Here is a 22,903-nt window from a genome sequence, read left to right on the forward strand (position 1 = left end):
AGATGCAAGCAGGACATGGCCAGTGCCAATGTTCACTCACCCAAGTAATCTCTGTTGCGCTCAATCTCTAGCCCCCACCCTCCTCTACAATGCCGACCTCAAGAGACGTGCAGGCAACCAGAACAGTGGGAGTTACCCCTCATCTGCAATTGAGCTCTCAAAAACACAGGATTTTAATTGTTACATAAATTCAGCCATTTGACAAGTATTTCCATATTTAGGTTACACACACGCGCGTGTTCAGTTTCAAGAAACCATAAAATATTTTATTTGTTTGTGTCATATTCTATTAGTTACAACAACAAAAAATGACATACATACCCAACAAATAAAAATCCCACTCTACATTCTGGAACAATATAAAAGAATCACTCAGAAATGGTACAGACACAATGAAGGAACGCATGAACACTTGAAACCATCTAATCACCCTCTTTCTAGTGCCTTTCCTCAGCCAGCCCTTTCCCACTCAGTCAAACACACAGCTAAAACCTGGGCAGTAACAGAAATGTGCATAGTGAACAGACACACGGAAATAGATACAGATACAATTAGACCATATCAGGATGAGTCTAGAGCTGTATATCCTAGGTTTAAAGCATTTTGTCCACCCTCCTTCTGCCTGTTCAACTCCATTGAAGCCATGCGGTTTTAGGCACACATGATGGAACATTAGGAGGCTGTGCAGCTGGGGGTTAACATCAGGCATCCTACAGCTGAAGTAGCAAGATATTTATAGTGTAAATCACTGAGCTCTCCAGTCAGGCATTTAGAACATATTTCCTTATTAATCAATGCACACTAGTATCCTTTGAGACATCTTACACATCTCCCTTTCAAGGGATAAAGGATAGAAATGTTTACAGATTGAGTTGGGTCACCTCTTCAGTGTACATTTCAATGACGAAAGTATTTGCCAGTGTTCATTGTTCTCCATGATACAAAGAGTACAGTTTCTGCTATGATGTCCATGTCGATGCTAGTGTGGTCGACAGATTGCTTTTCAAGGGTTGAAAATAATAAAATGTTACTGTGTAAATAAATGGTCCACGGTCACACAGCAAAGCTAAACTACAAGGCAGAAATGGCACCCTCTGATGGGCAAGTAGTAGGATATTCAAAGAGAATTGTTCTAATGACATGCCTTTGTACAAAACAAACACTGATTTACACATGTCTCAGTCAAACAAATTACTTTCCAAATATTGCCTCGGTCAAATATTGCCTAGGAAAACAAGCAAAATAAAATTATCTAGACTCAAGACGACGGAATGTGACATTTGGATCCATTGTTTGAAAAGGGAAAGGAATCCACCAACTTGAAAACGAAATTGCGTCTGCTTCATAGAAGTCAAAATGTGTGAATTTGCATGGAACCATTTTTCAAAGACAAGCAGAATAGCTGAACTGGGAGGAGTTGCTCACACAGCACAGAAAAATAGTTAAGACAGCATTAGTGTCCACACTGTAGGTATTATCAGGGCAGAAAACTCTAAAACACCTCCTACACACATGCCTATGTTACAGAGCTCATCTTGATTTGACAAGGGCTGCAGAAAACACTTACTCATGAAGGAAAGAACGCTGTATGTACGGATAAGGTACATCAGCTTTGATGTGCAATTACGAGACAAGGTCAAAGAGCACTTGAAGCCCAGACTGTCAACCAAGAAAGTAATAAATTCAGTCAGAATCCACTCAATACTGTGAGCAAGAGTCATGCCTATTTTTCTACTAAGAAACTACTCAAAACAAATTCAGAAGGTAGCAATCTCTTACACAGGCCAGAGAAGGACGTATCATTGATACATCTTTCAATGTGTCTACACAGCAACAAAACTGGTTCTTGTTCTGAAAGATTTACTGGGGGGCAAGCAACTCCAATCTACCGGGAGTAGTTGACGAAATACAGTAGTTTACATTGATAAGATTGGCACAGAAAGGGACTTCTTGCCACCTTCATGATGTTTCAGCCCTGCCTTTCTTTCAGCTAACCTAAAGGGTTCCTTACACGTTTTAATCGAAGACGATACAGGAATAAAGCTACTAAATGCGTCCACTTCAAGGCGTTCGTTCAGACTGTTTACCAGAATGGGGTGTTCATTACAGCACTGTGTGATGCCTACCTGACTGTGCTCCTCCACACAAACACATCAATAGCACCTCATTGAATCAGAAAGGCAGAGAGCTTTTAAGGTTCTCTTTCTGTTGTGAAGCAGATGCACTGTGCTTATTTTTCCTAATTCACCAGAGCTCACGATGTCCAGACCAAAGCCCAATCTGAGTATGTAGACATTGCAAACGTCAACCATGAGGTTAGTTACATATGATAACTGTTCCTATTTTAGTTTTCACAACGACAGCCTAAAGAATATGTCTCTCGCAAATATATTGTTCCTCACCCCATACTAACTCAAATTTAACCCAATTTACATTTAAATATAAATGGAGATTAATAAAAGTGACCAAATATATTGACAGATTTTGCAGTCATCATCAACGTGCTCACTTAGTGAGGTGTAGCATTCTCATAGCATTTGGGGTTGCCAGTGACTAGAATGAGTGCATGCAAGTGTCTATCTACACAGGTGCTTGTGTACATTAAAGTTATATACACTGCTCTCCAGTCCCCCCATACAGCGATGGCCACGGTTTAGACCGGCTGTGGTGGCCATGTTGGAGGGGAATCACCTCTCTGTGTTCTCTCCTGTGGTGAAGCTCAGGTCATCAGAGATCAACTGGGCCCCTGGGAGGAAAGAAGAACAGAAGCATTTAAACACTGAGCTTAGCATTCATTTCCTTCCACGGTACCGGCAAGCTGATTTGAGGCTAAAATGTGTGGATAAATGACACTAATGTATGCGTGTTTAAGTGTTTGTGTGAGGGGGTTACGCATATGTATATGTGTGTGTGTGGCAGGTAACAATATTGACCTGCGCAGGGCAGAGCCCGGGCATCATAGCGACAGTCTCCAGCCTCCAGGCCCACCACCTCGTCCTCGTTCTCCGTGTCACAGTCGATCTCACTGTCACTGCTCATACCTGGCAGCAACACCACCGTCTGCTTACGGACAACATGACCTGACAGACAGAAAGAGCGAGGGACACAAAGGATAAGGGAAAACAGAGCGACAGAGTAGGAGAGAGCGCGAGACAGGCAAACAGAAAAGGGAGAGAAAGGGAACATAGGTAAACAAAAAAGAGGGGGACGGAGGGACAGAAAGGAAAACAGCAGAAAGATAGAAAGAGGGAGAAAAAGGTAACAGAGTGGGGGAGCCACTAAGACCAATATAGCGGCATCTCACAGGTAAAGGAAACACCATCACCGCCAAGAGCACACCTCATCCTGCACAGTGCCAAGTAGAGACCCTCTGTCTCTCTTTACAGACACCAACTCATCCCAAAGATCATTAGGGGTAAAACTGCAGAATAAACATCCTTTAAAATTCCCTTCAACAAGAAGCTGTTACTCTACCTGCAGTATGGTATTTGATTACAGTATATTCTATCCACAGATGAAAAGTGGAGCTCAATCCTTAGTGCCATCACATTTGCATTCCTCCATTGAGAAGGAGGGTTGAGGTAGAGGTGGAGGTGAAGGAAGAGGGGGTTAGAGCAGTAGGGCTCACTTTCGTCAGGGCGTGAAGAGGGTCCCTCTGCCAGGGAGAGCAGTGACTGGCGGATCTCAGCCGTCTCCTCCAAGTCACAGTCCAGAGAGCTGTCCGTCAGCAGGCCGGCCCTAAGGGAGGGTGAGGTTGATTTGCCACTTGTTTTAACCACAAGTGATATTGATTTCAATACACATGGGAATAATTTTCTTCCTTTCTTTCTAAGGTACTGTTGGGATAATTTTGGCAAGAGAGAGAAAGCTAATAATTTCACCACTCTAGTTGCTGGTCTATTCCAAACCTAAACAGCCCTGCTTGGTCCATTGGGAAGACTAATTCTTAATACCAAATAGGGTGGTGCATAAATACCAGTCTAGTTAGCTAGAACAGCAGTAGTCCAAATACTGTATTTTCATTTATCCTGCCTTCTTTTCAAACCCAGCCAAGGTTGGCACAGTAAAGTAATAAAAAATAGTAGCACTGTGGCTCAAAACAAATATGACGCCAAAAACAAATAGTTAAATTGGAGAGGCTTTGGCAGGGGGTAAACACCTGATAAAGAAATAATGATCAAAATGTTGGTTTAAAGGGAGTTTATTTTCAATGATCATGTGCCCTTCTCCAAGCACCTGGACTACAGAAAAATCTCATTTTTGAAGTGGGAAAATTTTACGTAATAGAATTTCAATCCAAGTGCTTTGGATCGCCACAAATGCATAAGGACTAGCGTTAGATTTGGATTTAGGACAGGGTGTTAGTCTTACCCCATGGGCTGGGTCCTGGGTCGTGCCATGGTGGCGGTGGAGATGCCATTGAGGCCCCCCAGAGCGTACAGGTTGGCCCCGTAGAGCTGCTCCTGGTCGTGTTTGGAGCTGCAGGGCTTGTTGTCGGAGCAGGACGATGAGCTGCCCAGAGAGGGAGGGGAGCTGTGGGCGCTGCGTGGCTTCAGGGCTCCTACAGTATGACACAGCACAGGTAAAACACTGGTCAGTCAGAAGTCATTCGCTTTTGGTGCATTGCATGAATCTTTTACAATTAGTGTGACAAGTGACAACCATACATTTGGGAACTTAGGTGGAGCCATGGTGGTGTGTCATTACAGGTGCAGGTCTAAACACTGCTAACCCACCTCTACCTGGCTTTACTACTGACCTTCTGATCCGTTGGAGGTGTCCCTGGGGAAGAGGCATTGATCACTGGACGACTCTTCACCGCTCTGGCCTCTCGGCTCCTTCTCCACTCCGTCTGTGGCTCTCCTCAGGCCCAGCCCGCTGCCCTCCTGCTTGGGAGACAAGGCCTTCTTCTCTCCTGCCACACAAACCACAGCAGCACAGCTGGATAAACATCTGACTGAGCAGTCGATAGCTCCCCAGCTGCCCGTCTAGAGTCTACCGTAGAAAGTGCTGTGAAATGCTATCCGATTCCACAGATTGTAGAGTGTATTGTGTACAGTGAAGGTGTGTAGCACCACCAGGGTTGGGTAAGTTAACTTTCTAAATGTAATCAGTTACAGTTACTTGTCCAGAATTGTAATCAGTAAATTTAACTTTTGGATTATGTAAACTCAGTAATCTGATTACTTTCAGATTACTTTTCCTTTAAGAGGCATTAGAAGACACAAATTAATATTACCAATTGAATGACATCTATTGTAGGATAAATCAATGTTAGAGTGACCATAAATGGATGTTGCATTTTACTTTATTATGTAGGCTTCTTCTAACCCATTGCTTTCTGCTACAGATAATACGATTAGGCTATACATTTACATTAAAAACCAAAGTCTGTCAGATTTCCAGTCATTTCAATTAATTTAATCCCCATTGATCTTCAAGAATAGGACTTGGAAATACATTAGCCAAATTGTTTTACCTGGGCATAACCCAACCCCCCCTCTTTATAGTAAAGAAATGTAATTTAAATGTAAAAATGTACACAACCATGATGTTTTAATCTGATTGTCTAACAAATCACTTCAAAAAGTAGGTGACCTTCCCACGTTCTTCCAAAATAACTCCAGCATCCGAACAGTGCACTGTGCACCCGCCAACTTTCCTTATTATATATTTTTTACTATGCCCAGCTCACGTGAGGCCAGAGGCAATTGTCTCTTCTGCCTAATGGTAAGTCCGCCACTGTATAGGCCTATTGTTTACGTTTTTGTTGATGACACTTTGATATTTTGATACATTTGCAGCTGTTTATACAGTGGCTTGCGAAAGTATTCACCCCCCTTGGCATTTTTCCTATTTTGTTGCCTTACAACCTGGAATTAAAATTTATTCTTTGGGGGTTTGTATCATTTGATTTACACAACATGCCTACCACTTTGAAGATGCAAAATATTTTTTATTGTGAAACAAACAAGAAATAAGACAAAAAAACAGAAAACTTGAGCGTGCATAACTATTCACCCTCCCAAAGTCAATACTTTGTAGAGCCACCTTTTGCAGCAATTACAGCTGCAAGTCTCTTGGGGTATTACATTTTAGTCATTTAGTAGACGCTCTTATCCAGAGCGACTTACAGTTAAGTGAGTGCATACATTTGTCTTTTTTTCATACTGGCCCCCCGTGGGAATCGAACCCACAACCCTGACGTTGTAAGCGCCATGCTCTACCAACTGAGCTACACAGTGCCAAGTACATCTAGCCACTGGGTTTTTTGCCCATTCTTCAAGGCAAAACTGCTCCAGCTCCTTCAAGTTGGATGGGTTCCGCTGGTGTACAGCAATCCACAGATTCTCAATTGGATTGAGGTCTGGGCTTTGACTAGGCCATTCCAAGACATTTAAATGTTTCCCCTTAAAACCACTTGAGTGTTGCTTTAGCAGTATGCTTAGGGTCATTGTCCTGCTGGAAGGTGAACCTCCGTCCCAGTCTCAAATCTCTGGAAGACTGAAACAGGCTTCCCTCAAGAATTTCCCTGTATTTAGCGCCATCCATCATTCCTTCAATTTTGACCAGTTTCCCAGTCCCTGCTGATGAAAAACATCCCCACAGCGTGATGCTGCCACCACCATGCTTCTCGGGTTGATGAGAAGTGTTAGGTTTGTGCCAGACATAGCGTTTTCCTTGATGGCCTAAAAGCTCAATTTTAGTCTCATCTGACCAGAGTACCTTCTTCCATATGTTTGGGGAGTCTCCCACATTCCGTAAAGCCCAGCTCTGTGGAGTTTACGGCTTAAAGTGGTCCAATGGACAGATACTCCAATCACTGTAGCTATCAAAAGTGTGCGAGTTTGAGCATGTGTCCATAGGGCTATGGACATTTTTTTTATCAGCACTAATTAGATTGAGCAATAAAAGCCCCACTCAGGGTCTTCTTAAATTAAACTGACAATCTTTGAAATTGTTGCATATTGCCTTTATATTTTTGTTCAGAATAGCTAAATGAGAGGCCAGCAGTGTGATTCACATCAATGCTCTATATAGATATCAATAAAAAGTGATATCCGTATCACCTGTAGACTAGACCACTGATGTCATCCTTTCCTCAAAACGCTTATTCAAGTTGGATAATCTTTGGATGCTGACAGAAGTCACACCATTGGAAAACATAGCTTGGACTGTAGCCTACAAAAGCCTATTCCTGCTCTTTTTCCGCAGTCTATCAAACACATTTGGTGTGTCATCATAGTGGTCTCTGACTTGTGGTCAGACTTGCTCAGGTGGTACAAACTTAAACTTGCCCCTTTTTTCAATGCTGATTTGAATGTCATTGAGAAAACAGAAAGGTGTCAAAGATATTTTTTCGCAAACATCCTTTCTGAATTAAAAAGTAACCCTTTAAATTTTTCAAAATAATCTAATCTGATTACAACATTTTAGCTGGTAAAGGATTACAGGTAGTTTTTTTGTAATCCGTTAACATGTAACAGATGACATGTAATCTGTTACTCCCCAACCTTGAGCACCACTCACCAGAGCGACAGTGTCTGGAGGCCCCAGGTCCTTTCCCCATCAGATCAAGCTCTGTGGGCTTTCTGCTGGGCCCTAGGCCTGAGTCTGCGTGGTAAGAGGGCCCCTGCTCCCCTGTGGCCCCACCGGAGGGTCCTGCCCTGGCCTCCCCCCGCGCCTCCAGCTGACACTTGACATCCGTCATCTTACTGCGCACCTCAGCCATCTGGGCCTTGAGCCGGATCAGGACCCCTGAGTCTGGGGCTCCCCTCCTCACTGCCTGAGGCCGGCGCTCACCCCGCTCCTTCCTGGAGTGGACTTGGACTGGAGAGAGGGGTAGATAGGAGAGGGACAAGAGCAATGAAGAGATTAAGAGGCTATTAGCGCTTGTCCTAATGTTTCCCAGAGAGGGAGTGACTGTACCCTAGCTTGGCTACCCAGTACAGAGTAGAAAAAAAACTAAAAAAAGACAAGATGTATTGTCACATACACTGGATACGCCGTGAGAGAGAGACTCTACCTTGGCTGTGCAACAGGGAAGCAGGGGGTCTGGGCTGAAGGCCCCATAGTGACTCCACGCTGCTGTGTTCCTTCAAGTCCAGCAGCTGGATGAGGATGACGGGGTCGATCTCCAGCAGACTGTTGTTGCTGCCAGCAGAGGAAAGACCACCACCACCACCACGCCTCAGACACCTGGCCCCAGGGTTAGAGCCTCCTGGGAGAGACAGGGGAGAGTCAGAGAGGTACATTCAGAGGTACAATGGTGAGGAGACAGTTGCAAAGGGGAAGTGGAGACCAAAGGTGAACTATACTGGATGCTTCGATCTATCGAGTGCTGTAGGAGTAGCACGGGGAGTCAACTGACGCTTGGAATGAGTTTGGAATAGGGCATAGTGAATACTGGTTGCAAAAGGAAATCTTAATTTACTAGGTTTAACACACATAGCAGAGCGCTACGGCTACTCAACATCTCATGCTGTATCTCCATTTTGAGTTACAGTAGCCCCATTTCAGACAAGAACCTCCTCCACCAAGATTCAATTAAACTCTAGCCATTTCACTGCAGTATTGAGTCAGCCAGTGCACAGCTATGAGAGAGCAGCAGAAAAATAATTAAGGTCTGCATACAATGCGCATTTGAAAAGGCGAGAGATAAGAGATTGGAAATGGCAGCGAGGACAATAATCCACTTTGCAGCCAATGTTTAGTGAATAAATTTGAATAACCCACTAACCCACTGAGGCATGGGGGCATGTAATAATGGATAATGTCCTTTGAGAGGAGACAGTCAGATAGTAAGCAAAAGAGACAGCCAACATGTCTGAGTTTAAGGGCGGCCCATACTGAGTTGCTAAAGTTGAAATCAGTTATCAAAGTACCGAAGAGTAGGCTTCTAAGAGGACAAGATGTAGATCTGCCAAAGTAAGGTGCATCCTAAAAACTACGTAAATTGAAGAATAATGTGACACATGAGTTGCATTCCCTCACTTCATGCATGTAAATTTAAGCATTGTTATGCAGCCCTTCACACTCCCCTTTGGATGCGTTTTAATCCGCTGCAGCTACCACCTTTCCACACTTAAACACACACACACACACTTAAAACGTTCCACATCAGCACCCATGACAAGCCCATCACGCTGACGATGAGCCATCGTCTTTAAGCCCCATTAAACTAACATGCACACGCTAAAGAGAGATTTGATGAGAGTGAGATAGAGACATAGCTAGATAGAAAAGAGGAGAGGAAGATGGCATACAGAAAGAAAGAACGAGATGTAGGGAGAGAGGGTGAGAGAGAAGGGGATAGAGAGAAAATAGGAGGGAGGGAGATGGAAAAGGAGGGAGTAGAGAGAGAGAGAGAGAGACAAAGTGGAGGAAGAGGTTACCTGCTGCCCCTGCCACATCGTCAGGCAGTTCTCCCTCCTCCATTTCCAGGTTCCCACTGAACTCCACATCATTCTCCCCAGACCTGAGAACCAGAGACCATCAATGTCTGGACTGGGAACAATGTTGCTACAATGTCAGGGTCAAACTAAGACTAAACCTTTAGCTGACAGCTAACACTAAAACTGACGGATGCCTAAACCACGGAAACACCTGAAAAAGGCATACCTATCATTTCAAATTGATTGAGTTGATCAATTGGTTTCATTTGCCAATTTATTGTTACAAGACAGCGAGATATGACCATTTGGGGACATTTAGGTCCCTCCATGGATATAGAAACTGTGCACGTTCAAGTCAACCCCACTTAAGGAACATTCAGTTCTTTGGCCAATACTAAGGCCGGGAGATGGCATTATGACCCAACTAATAAATTAGTATACGCAAGACCTTGGCTTAACCAGCAACTCAAAATTAGAAAGTGTGTCCATGTCCAGGACTCTCTAAAAATCACACAGAGCAGTGTTCCCTTATCAAAAAGCTTCTTAGGGTGATTAGACAGAAAGTGCTTAGTGTTAAAACAGACCAGCTATATACAGTGCACTCGGAAAGTATTCAGATGTAAAAAAAAATAAAATAATAATAATTTTTAAAAAATCCTCATCAATTTACACACAATACCCCATAAAAGACAAAGCGAAAACAGGTTAGAAATTTGTGCAAATGTATTCAAAATAAAAACAGAAATACCTTATTTACATAATATTCAGACCCTTTGCTATGAGACTCGAAATTGAGCTCAGGTGCATCCTGTTTCCATTGATCATCCTTGAGATGTTTCTAAAACTTGATTGGAGTCCACCTGTTGTATATTTAATTAATTGGACATGATTTGGAAAGGCACACACCTGTCTATATACAGTGGGGGAAAAAAGTATTTAGTCAGCCACCAATTGTGCAAGTTCTCCCACTTAAAAAGATGAGAGAGGCCTGTAATTTTCATCATAAGTACACGTCAACTATGACAGACAAAATGAGAATTAAAAAAAATCCAGAAAATCACATTGTAGGATTTTTAATGAATTTATTTGCAAATTATGGTGGAAAATAAGTATTTGGTCAATAACAAAAGTTTCTCAATACTTTGTTATATACCCTTTGTTGGCAATGACACAGGTCAAACGTTTTCTGTAAGTCTTCACAAGGTTTTCACACACTGTTGCTGGTATTTTGGCCCATTCCTCCATGCAGATCTCCTCTAGAGCAGTGATGTTTTGGGGCTGTCGCTGGGCAACACGGACTTTCAACTCCCTCCAAAGATTTTCTATGGGGTTGAGATCTGGAGACTGGCTAGGCCACTCCAGGACCTTGAAATGCTTCTTACGAAGCCACTCCTTCGTTGCCCGGGCGGTGTGTTTGGGATCATTGTCATGCTGAAAGACCCAGCCACGTTTAATCTTCAATGCCCTTGCTGATGGAAGGAGGTTTTCACCCAAAATCTCACGATACATGGCCCCATTCATTCTTTCCTTTACACGGATCAGTCGTCCTGGTCTCTTTGCAGAAAAACAGCCCCAAAGCATGATGTTTCCACCCCCATGCTTCACAGTAGGTATGGTGTTCTTTGGATGCAACTCAGCATTCTTTGTCCTCCAAACAGGACGAGTTGAGTTTTTACCAAAAAGTTATATTTTGGTTTCATCTGACCATATGACATTCTCCCAATCCTCTTCTGGTTCATCCAAATGCACTCTAGCAAACTTCAGACGGGCCTGGACATGTACTGGCTTAAGCAGGGGGACACGTCTGGCACTGCAGGATTTGAGTCCCTGGCGGCGTAGTGTGTTACTGATGGTAGGCTTTGTTACTTTGGTCCCAGCTCTCTGCAGGTCCTTCACTAGGTCCCCCCGTGTGGTTCTGGGATTTTTGCTCACCGTTCTTGTGATCATTTTGACCCCACGGGGTGAGATCTTGCGTGGAGCCCCAGATCGAGGGAGATTATCAGTGGTCTTGAATGTCTTCCATTTCCTAATAATTGCTCCCACAGTTGATTTCTTCAAACCAAGCTGCTTACCTATTGCAGATTCAGTCTTCCCAGCCTGGTGCAGGTCTACAATTTTGTTTCTGGTGTCCTTTGACAGCTCTTTGGTCTTGGCTATAGTGGAGTTTGGAGTGTGACTGTTTGGAGGTTGTGGACAGGTGTCTTTTATACTGATAACAAGTTCAAACAGGTGCCATTAATACAGGTAACGAGTGGAGGACAGAGGAGCCTCTTAAAGAAGAAGTTACAGGTCTGTGAGAGCCAGAATTCTTGCTTGTTTGTAGGTGACCAAATACTTATTTTCCACCATAATTTGCAAATAAATTCATTAAAAATCCTACAATGTGATTTTCTGGATTTTTTTTCTCATTTTGTTTGTCATAGTTGACGTGTACCTATGATGAAAATTACAGGCCTCTCTCATCTTTTTAAGTGGGAGAACTTGCACAATTGGTGGCTGACTAAATACTTTTTTTCCCCACTGTAAGGTCCCACTGTTGACAGTGCATGTCAGAGCAAAAACCAAGCCATGAGGTCGAAGGAATTGTCCGTAGAGCTCCGAGACAGGATTGTGTCTAGGCACAGATCTGGGGAAGGGTACCAAAAAATGTATGCAGCATTGAAGGTCCCCAAGAACACAGTGGACTCCATCATTCTTAAATGGAAGAAGTCTGGAACCACCAAGACTCTTCCTAGAGCTGGCCGCCCGGCCAAACTGAGCAATCGGGGGAGAAGGGCCTTGGTCAAGAAGGTGACCAAGAACCAGAGTTCCTCTGTTGAGATGGGATAAACTTCCAGAAGGACAACCATCTCTGCAGCACTACACCAATTAGGCCTTTATGGTTGAGTAGCCTGATGGAAGCAACTCCTCAGTAAAAAGGCACATGACAGCCCGCTTGGAGTTTGCCAAAAGGCACCTAAAGGACTCTCAGACCATGAGAAACAAGATTCTCGTGCAGTCCAAGATGGCGTATTGAACACAGCTGTGCAAATCGCCTCAAGATAAAAACGTAATATTCAACATCAGTAAGTTAGACTAAATATTGGCACTTCATATACTTGTGGGTAATTCCATTCAATCTGGATAATAACACAAAACAAATAATAAAGGCTAGAGAAATGTATCGACAAATATTACGAAAACAAGCAACACTCAAACATGACGGAGGGTAAACGAGGAGAATCAATCTCTAAGAGAAAACGCGACTCCTCGACGGATACAAATGATTTATGCTTTTCACCACTGAGACTGGTAAGTGTGGAAAGTGATCTGTTAAAGACGATAAATTACAAACTGGGCATACTTTAATGAGTCATTAAGGATATAAAGGAGGTGAAGGCGAGCCTTGAAATTTGTGACAATAAAGCAGCGATAATGGAGAAAGAAACAAAAAAGCTAAAAGGGACAGTCACTAAGATAGAAACTGACAATAATTAACTTAAAAAGGAGAACATCTTTCTGAGAGAAGCCTTACTAGATATACAGACTAGATCTATGAGAGAAAATCTAGTCCTTACGGGTATCCAAGAAAGAGAAGGAGAGGTTCCCAAAAAGGTAGTGAATGAATTCTCTCTTACAGCGCTTCAAATCCCACTTGATGCTTTCGATAAAATCCAACTCGAATATGTACACCGTTTCGGACAAAGATATGAGCATCCAATCGTTGCCAAATTTGCTTTCTTTAAAGATAAAGTAATTGTTAAAAGCCTGGGTAAAAGACTTGCTGGCACGGAAATAGGCATGAATGATCAGTTCCCGAGGGAGATTGCAGAACTGCGCAAAGTTCTGTACCCAATCTTCAAGGAGAATAGATTAAAAGGGAAGCATGTAGCTCTCGTAGTCGATAATCTGTATATTGACAACCAAATATTCCGAGACACAAAGACTACTCCAAGGCTATTCTAAAAATTACAAAGTTCTCCTAGAGGAGTCAAATAATGGAACACCCAATACTAGCCATTGTTGGGATTGTAATAATAAAAAATATATAAAGATAGAAAAGCAATAAAATAAAACAATTGTTAAATATAGTACAACTACACTGTACCTTTCAAGATAGGGAATGTTGTAAAATAATTAGTATTCAATTTTATTGTATTTTATAAATGGATAAGACGGCATTAGAAGAAAGGATAACAAGCAAAATAATACATGTTCAAATATAACTAATTGGAACACAAAAGTACTCAATCAACATGGTGGAGATAAAAACACAGCAAACAGAAGACACAGAAGGCACAGTATGTGGGTATGTGTGGATGTATTGTGATGGAAGGTGTGGTGTGTATTTTTGTGTTTGGAAAAGTGTGGCTTTCAATTTTGTGCAGATGAGGGATATACATTTTAAAATTAAGTATACATCTAATTTTTGTATTTATTGTCCTATCATGATGGAACGGTCCCCAACCCTATACACACACCTGAGCGACCCATACACCAAAGAGAAGTCCCAATCTGTTTTATGGGCCTGTTGTAAGCTGCCTATATGCAGCCAAAACAGAAAGATAAATGCGGTCAGAGACCTACTAGAGCAGCACCGCCCCCTCAAGATTCTGAGCCTGCCTGGCAGGGTTGGTCCTACAAAGCCAGAGCCCCCTGATGGGAGAGCACAATATACAAGGAAATTCTCAAAGCCGCTAATGAGAACCTTGATGACCTTGTACCTAGCCGGTGGGGATTCCGGTGGGGTACCCCCACCCAGGTAGTGGCAGTGCTGGCAACACTGGCTGCAGTAGCCCATGGGGAGGGGGTCACACTCAGACAATCAGAGAGGGGGCATATTATTGTGGACCGGGTGACACAAAATAATCAAAGGTCTGACTGCACAGAGATGCTTGGGGAAAATGGTTACAACGGGGGACCAGAGTGTGTATGTGTTACAGGGGAAGGGGGTGGATCTGATCTCCATCACCTAGGACTTGACATTGGTTAATCAAATCTCACATTTTTGCTCAATCTTGCATGCTTTCTCAAACAGCTGTAACTGTATATGCATTCATAAACCAGGTCCTTTCTTGAGTTGGGCTCTGGGATGTAACAACCGTTGAGCATCTGAGCTTATGGTTGATTGTGGGGGAAAGGGGTTGAGTGTGTAAAAGTGTGTGTGTGTATGTATCCCACATCTGTTGCAAGGGGGTGAGGATGTTAGGGACAATATAGGATGAATCACAATAATTGTTTGCTAAAATAATAATTTATTGACAAAAATGTAATGTAATGCAATCCTGGTTATAGGTAACAATCCTAAGCATGAACTGCCGATATAATTACCCCTGTACGCCTGATGGAAATTAAGATACGCAAGATATTTCAATAGATATATTTTTAATAGCTATATATAAAGAAAATTAAGGTGAGAGCATTGGAAATACTTTAAGCAGTTGATCTGCTTCTGTTCTGTGGGTGGCACTGTGTGCTGTTTTCGAAGGATGGGTCCTTGCCTCTCAGGAGCCTAGGGATCCGGGGGGATGGGGGTGGTCTGCCGGTCTCTGGGATGACAACCCAACTTGGGATGGGGAGGGGTTTTAGCGGGTGGAATAGTGGAGAACAATTGGAGGGTTACTTAGTAGCAATGCAAATATGGTACAGCTAAATGGACACTCAATCACTACAGTACTTTTTTATGGTAAATCTAAAAACATATATTATGATAAATAGATTTGAAACTTGTATTTCATTATGGTAAATGGTGACACAAGTATAGCCAGTTATAATTGTAATGGCTTAGCAGATAATAAGAAAAGAAGAACAATATTTACCTGTCTCAAAGAGAAGGAATATAATATCTATTGTTTACAGGAATCTCATTCAACAATTTTAGATGAAGTTGTGCGGAAAAAGGACTGGGGGGGTGAAATATACTCAAAATGGGTGATGATATTAATTAACAGTAATAATAATAATAGTAAAAATAAAGAAAAACCCTTGAATGAGTAGGTGTGTCCAAACTTTTGACTGGTAGTATATATATATACACATACATACATACAGTGGTGTGAAAAAGTGTTTGCCCCCTTCCTGATTTCTTATTTGTTTGCATGTTTGTCACACTTAAATGTTTCAGATCATCAAAACAAATTTAAATATTAGTCAAAGATAACAAGTAAACACAAAATACAGTTTTGAAATGAAGGTTGTTATTATTAAGGGAAAACAAAATCCAAACCCACATGGCCCTGTGTGAAAAAGAGATCGCCCCCTACAACCTAATAACTGGTTGGACCACCCTTAGCAGCAACAACTGCAATCAAACGTTTGCGATAACTTGCAATGAGTCTTTTACAGCGCTGTGGAGGAATTTCGGCCCACTCATCTTTGCAGAATTGTTGTAATTTAGCCACATTGGAGGGTTTTCGAACATGAACTGCCTTTTTAAGGTCATGCCACAGCATCTCAGGTCAGGACTTTGACTAGGCCACTCCAAAGTCTTCATTTTGTTTTTCCTTCAGCCATTCAGAGGTGGACTTGCTGGTGTGTTTTGGATCATTGTTCTGCTGCAGAACCCAAGTTCGCTTCAGCTTGAGGTCACGAACAGATGGCCGGACATTCTCCTTCAGGATTTTTTGGTAGACAGCAGAATTCATGGTTCCATTTATCACAGCAAGTCTTCCAGGTCCTGAAGCAGCAAAACAGGCCCAGACCATCACACTACCACCACCATATTTTACTGTTGGTATGATGTTCTTTTTCTGAAATGCGGTGTTACTTTTACGCCAGATGTAATGGGACACACACCTTCCAAAAAGTTCAACTTTTGTCTCGTCAGTCCACAGAGTATTTTCCCAAAGGTCTTGGGGATCATCAAGATGTTTTCTGGCAAAAATGAGACGAGCCTTAATGTTCTTTTTGCTCAGCAGTGGTTTTCGTCTTGGAACTCTGCCATGCAGGCCATTTTTGCCCAGTCTCTTTCTTATGGTGGAGTCATGAACACTGACCTTAACTGAGGCAAGTGAGGCCTGCAGCTCTTTGGATGTTGTTGTGGGGTCTTTTGTGACCTCTTGGATGAGTTGTCGCTGCGCTCTTGGGGTAATTTTGGTCGGCCGACCACTCCTGGGAAGGTTCACCGCTGTTCCATAATGGCCCTCACTGTGGTTCGCTGGAGTCCCAAAGCTTTAGAAATGGCTTTATAACCTTTTCCAGACTGATGGATCTCAATTACTTTCTTTCTCATTTGTTCCTGAATTTCTTTGGATCTCGGCATGATGTCTAGCTTTTGAGGATCTTTTGGTCTACTTCACTTTGTCAGGCAGGTCCTATTTAAGTGATTCCTTGATTGAGAACAGGTGTGGCAGTAATCAGGCCTGGGTGTGGCTAGAGGAATTGAACTCAGGTGTGATAAACCACAGTTGAGTTGTGTTATAACAGGGGGGGCAAACACTTTTTCACACAGGGCCATGTAGGTTTGGATTCTGTTTTCCCTTAATAATAACAACCTTCATTTCAAAACTGCATTTTGTGTTTCTTGTGTTATCTTTGACTAATATTTACATTTGTTTGATGATCTGAAACAATTAAGTGTGACAAACATGCAAACAAATAACAAATCAGGAAGGGGGCAAACACTTTTTCACACCACTGTGTGTGTGTATATATATATATATATATATATATATATATATATATATATATATATACACACACACACACACACACAGTGGGGTGAACAAGTATTTGATACACTGCCGATTTTGCAGGTTTTCCTACTTACAGTGGGGGAAAAAAGTATTTAGTCAGCCACCAATTGTGCAAGTTCTCCCACTTAAAAAGATGAGAGGCCTGTAATTTTCATCATAGGTACACGTCAACTATGACAGACAAATTGAGAAAAAATAATCCAGAAAATCACATTGTAGGATTTTTTATGAATTTATTTGCAAATTATGGTGGAAAATAATTATTTGGTCACCTACAAACAAGCAAGATTTCTGGATCTCACAGACCTGTAACTTCTTCTTTAAGAGGCTCCTCTGTTCTCCACTCGTTACCTGTATTAATGGCACCTGTTTGAACTTGTTATCAGTATAAAAGACACCTGTCCACAACCTCAAACAGTCACACTCCAAACTCCACTATGGCCAAGACCAAAGAGCTGTCAAAGGACACCAGAAACTAAATTGTAGACCTGCACCAGGCTGGGAAGACTGAATCTGCAATAGGTAAGCAGCTTGGTTTGAAGAAATCAACTGTGGGAGCAATTATTAGGAAATGGAAGACATACAAGACCACTGATAATCTCCCTCGATCTGGGGCTCCACGCAAGATCTCACCCCGTGGGGTCAAAATGATCACAAGAACGGTGAGCAAAAATCCCAGAACCACACAGGGGGACCTAGTGAATGACCTGCAGAGAGCTGGGACCAAAGTAACAAAGCCTACCATCAGTAACACACTACGCCGCCAGGGACTCAAATCCTGCAGTGCCAGACGTGTCCCCCTGCTTAAGACAGTACATGTCCAGGCCCGTCTGAAGTTCGCTAGAGTGCATTTGGATGATCCAGAAGAGGATTGGGAGAATGTCATATGGTCAGATGAAACCAAAATATAACTTTTTGGTAAAAACTCAACTCATCGTGTATGGAGGACAAAGAATGCTGAGTTGCATCCAAAGAACACCATACCTAATGTGAAGCATGGGGGTGGATACATCATGCTTTGGGGCTGTTTTTCTGCAAAGGGACCAGGACGACTGATCCGTGTAAAGGAAAGAATGAATGGGGCCATGTATCGTGAGATTTTGAGTGAAAACCACCTTCCATCAGCAAGGGCATTGAAGATGAAACGTGGCTGGGTCTTTCAGCATGACAATGATCCCAAACACACCGCCCGGGCAACGAAGGAGTGGCTTCGTAAGAAGCATTTCAAGGTCCTGGAGTGGCCTAGCCAGTCTCCAGATCTCAACCCCATAGAAAATCTTTGGAGGGAGTTGAAAGTCCGTGTTGCCCAGCGACAGCCCCAAAACATCACTGCTCTAGAGGAGATCTGCATGGAGGAATGGGCCAAAATACCAGCAACAGTGTGTGAAAACCTTGTGAAGACTTACAGAAAACGTTTGACCTGTGTCATTGCCAACAAAGGGTATATAACAAAGTATTGAGAAACTTTTGTTATTGACCAAATACTTATTTTCCACCATAATTTGCAAATAAATTCATTAATAATCCTACAATGTGATTTTCTGGATTTTTTTTCTTCTCATTTTGTCTGTCATAGTTGACGTGTACCTATGATGAAAATTACAGGCCTCTCTCATCTTTTTAAGTGGGAGAACTTGCACAATTGGTGGCTGACTAAATACTTTTTTTCCCCACTGTACAAAGCATGTAGAGGTCTGTCATTTTTATCATAGGTACACTTCAACTGTGAGAGACGGAATCTAAAACAAAAATCCAGAAAATCACATTGTATGATTTTTAAGTAATTAATTTGCATTTTATTGCATGACATAATTATTTGATACATCAGAAAAGCAGAACTTAATATTTGGTACAGAAACCTTTGTTTGCAATTACAGAGATCATACGTTTCCTGTAGGTCTTGACCAGGTTTGCACACACTGCAGCAGGGATTTTGGCCCACTCCTCCATACAGACCTTCTCCAGATCCTTCAGGTTTCGGGGCTGTCGCTGGGCAATACAGACTTTCAACTCCCTCCAAAGATTTTCTATTGGGTTCAGGTCTGGAGACTGGCTAGGCCACTCCAGGACCTTGAGATGCTTCTTACGGAGCCACTCCTTAGTTGCCCTGGCTGTGTGTTTTGGGTCGTTGTCATGCTGGAAGACCCAGCCACGACCCATCTTCAATGCTCTTACTGAGGGAAGGAGGTTGTTGGCCAAGATCTCACGATACATGGCCCCATCCATCCTCCCCTCAATACGGTGCAGTCGGCCTGTCCCCTTTGCAGAAAAGCATCCCCAAAGAATGATGTTTCCACCTCCATGCTTCACGGTTGGGATGGTGTTCTTGGGGTTGTACTCATCCTTCTTCTTCCTCCAAACACGGCGAGTGGAGTTTAGACCAAAAAGCTCTATTTTTGTCTCATCAGACCACATGACCTTCTCCCATTCCTCCTCTGGATCATCCAGATGGACATTGGCAAACTTCAGACGGGCCTGGACATGCGCTGGCTTGAGCAGGGGGACCTTGCGTGCGCTGCAGGATTTTAATCCATGATGGCGTAGTGTGTTACTAATGGTTTTCTTTGAGACTGTGGTCCCAGCTCTCTTCAGGTCATTGACCAGGTCCTGCCGTGTAGTTCTGGGCTGATCCCTCACCTTCCTCATGATCATTGATGCCCCACGAGGTGAGATCTTGCATGGAGCCCCAGACCGAGGATGATTGACCGTCATCTTGAACTTCTTCCATTTTCTAATAATTGCGCCAACAGTTTTTGCCTTCTCACCAAGCTGCTTGCCTATTGTCCTGTAGCCCATCCCAGCCTTGTGCAGGTCTACAATGTTATCCCTGAAGTCCTTACACAGCTCTCTGGTCTTGGCCATTGTGGAGAGGTTGGAGTCTGTTTGATTGAGTGTGTGGACAGGTGTCTTTTATACAGGTAACAAGTTCAAACAGGTGCAGTTAATACAGGTAATGAGTGGAGAACAGGAAGGCTTCTTGAAGAAAAACTAACAGGTCTGTGAGAGCCGGAATTCTTACTGGTTGGTAGGTGATCAAATACTTATGTCATGCAATAAAATGCAAATGAATTACTTAAAAATCATACAATATGATTTTCTGGATTTTTGTTTTAGATTCTGTCTCTCACAGTTGAAGTGTACCTATGATAAAAATTACAGACCTCTACATGCTTTGTAAGTAGGAAAACCTGCAAAATCGGCAGTGTATCAAATACTTGTTCTCCCCACTGTGTGTATATATATATATATATATATATATATATATATATATTTTTTTTTTTTTGCAAAACATATATGGGGGATTGGAAGTGATGCAGACAATTACATTGACGGAAGCTACAATCTATCTGCAATATTAAAGCTGATCTACCCCCTAAAATAAAATTCAAAAAAAGATTCTCTGGTCTGATGAAACCAAGGTTGAACTCTTTGGCCTGAATGCCAAGCGTCACATCTGGAGGAAACCTGGCACCATCCCTACGGTGAAGCATGGTGGTGGCAGCATCATGCTGTGGGGTAGTTTTCAGCGGCAGGCACTGGGAGACTAGTCAGGATTGAGGGAAAGATGAACGGCGCAAAGTACAGAGAGATCCTTGATGAAAACCTGCTCCAGAGCGCTCAGGACCTCAGACTGGGGGTGAAGGTTCACCTTCCAGGACAACGACCCTAAGCACACAGCCAAGACAACGCAGGAGTGGCTTCGGGACAAGTCTCTGAATGTCCTTGAGTGCCCCAGCCAAAGGTGCTTCAACAAAGTACTGAGTAAAGTGTCTGAATGCTTATGTAAATGTAATAGTTTTTTAAAATATATACATTTGCACAAATTTATAAAAATCTGTTTTTGCTTTGTCATTATGCGGTATTGTTTGTAGATTGATGAGGGGAAAAAAACAATTTAATCAATTTCAGAATAAGGCTGTAACGTAACAAAATGTGGAAAAAGTCAAGGGGTCTAAATACTTTCCGAATGCACTGTATCTCTACTGATGAACTGGATGGACAGTGCACTGCAATGTTCTCTCTGGAATGGTACAACTTCATGACGAGTCATTCTGTTCTTTTAGCAGGGGCCAAATGGCCCCATGGGATGTGCGTGCCCATTTGAGAGTATTCAAGTAAGTGTCCGTGTGTGTGTCTGCATGTACTTTATGCATGCTCGTATACGTCGGTCTGTGTAAGAATGCCCTGTACACATTCCTTTAGGTATGCCCCGGGGGAGAAGAGGGGATAACAGGGGAAACACAGCAGCTATTGTATCAGTCTCCAGTACAACATGAGTCAGATCTCCAGCAGAGCTTTTCTCACTCGCCGGCGCACACCGCTCAGCGCATTTATAGACGGGGGAACAACGGAGCAACACATCCCAGAGCATCTGTCCAACCACAGGGAGAGAAAAAAAAGCCCTACTGGACCGACAGCATTGAGTGAGTGAGTGAGAAGTGCCTTGTGGTCAGAGAGTGGGGCTGACAATTGACTGTAGTTTCCCCTACGGGGCCTGAGAGGATCCTTGTTAAAAGCAAACATGGAGCACTAACATGGATTTAAGTGTTTCAGGAGAGGCATGGGAGATTGGACAATGTGTGTATTTCTCTGTGTGTGTGTGTGTGTGTGTGTGTGTGTGTGTGTGTGTGTGTGTGTGTGTGTGTGTGTGTGTGTGTGTGTGTGTGTGTGTGCGTGCAAGGGTTCTCTATGTTTCTGTGTATGCATACTTGTCTTTATGTATACGGTACATGTGAGATAATGTGTAGGTACACTCAGTGTCCAGTTTGTTACAAACACCGTTCATGAAAATGGTTCGCTCCTACAGACAGTGAGTCACGTGCCCGCGGCTTGCTATATAAAGCAGACAAGCAGAGGCATACAGTTACCTTTCGATTGAACGTTAGACCTAAGCGACTTTGAGCATGGTATGATCGTTGGTGCCAGGCGTGCAGGTTCCAGTATCTCAGAAATGGACAGCCTCCTGGGCTATTCACACACAACAATGTCTAGGGTTTACCGACAATAATAATATAATATAATAATAATAATAATAATAATAATAATATGCCATTTAGCAGACGCTTTTATCCAAAGCGACTTACAGTCATGGTGCGACAAACAAAAAACATCCAGTCAGCGGCAGTACTGTGGGCGAAAACAGCTTGTTGATGAGAGGTCAAAGGAAAATGGCAAGAATCGTGCAAGCTAACAGGCGGGCCACAAACATGCAAATAACGGCGCAGTACAACAGTGGTGTGCAGAACGGAATCTCGAAACGCACAACTCGTCGGTCCTTGTCACGGATGGGCTATTGCAGCAGACGACCACACCGAGTTCCACTCCTATCGGCTAAAAACAAGAAGAAGCGGCTCCAGTGGGCACTTCATCACCAACATTGGTCAATTGAGGAGTGTAACAACATTGCCTGGTCCAACGAATCTTGGTTCCTGTTGCGTCATGCTGATGGCAGAGTCAGGATTTAGTGTAAGCAGCATGAGTCCATGGTGCCATCCTGCCTGGTGTCAACGGTACAGACTGGTGGCGGTGATGTAATGGTGTGGGGAATGTTTTCCTGGCACACGTTAGGTCCCTTAATACCAATTGAGTAATGTTTCCATGCCCCGAAGAATTCAGGCTGTTCTGGAGGCAGAGTACTAGTTGGGTATACCTAATAAACTGGACGTATGTGTGTATATCAGGGTTTACTGGTGACCAGTACCCTGGGACTTCCCGACCAAGCTCCTTCCCGTTTCCCGAGAATTATTGACGGGTCCCGTGGACCAATAATATAAAAAAATTTATGTAGCACTATTGCAAAAATACATGTGCGAATTGCTGCATGCATGAATCGGA

At 43.0% G+C, this 22,903-nt stretch overlaps 1 protein-coding gene across 1 annotated transcript in view; it reads right to left on the bottom strand.

The window, feature by feature from the left end:
* Positions 1 to 241: 241 nt before the first annotated feature.
* LOC311142491 (E3 ubiquitin-protein ligase TRIM37-like) overlaps positions 242 to 22,903 on the bottom strand; it is a 56,576-nt gene continuing 33,914 nt past the window's right edge. Inside the window, exons 18-25 of the mRNA XM_084178143.1 lie at positions 9,396 to 9,478; positions 8,027 to 8,221; positions 7,531 to 7,830; positions 4,760 to 4,915; positions 4,372 to 4,561; positions 3,629 to 3,738; positions 2,934 to 3,080; positions 242 to 2,746 (exon numbers count right to left, since the gene is read on the bottom strand). Coding sequence (XP_084034269.1) covers positions 2,688 to 2,746; positions 2,934 to 3,080; positions 3,629 to 3,738; positions 4,372 to 4,561; positions 4,760 to 4,915; positions 7,531 to 7,830; positions 8,027 to 8,221; positions 9,396 to 9,478 — 1,240 coding nt within the window. The 3' untranslated portion in view covers positions 242 to 2,687. The remainder of the gene's footprint in view (positions 2,747 to 2,933; positions 3,081 to 3,628; positions 3,739 to 4,371; positions 4,562 to 4,759; positions 4,916 to 7,530; positions 7,831 to 8,026; positions 8,222 to 9,395; positions 9,479 to 22,903) is intronic.

Source organism: Coregonus lavaretus, assembly GCF_964263955.1.
Source record: "Coregonus lavaretus genome assembly, chromosome: 15".
NCBI lineage: Eukaryota > Metazoa > Chordata > Actinopteri > Salmoniformes > Salmonidae > Coregonus > Coregonus lavaretus.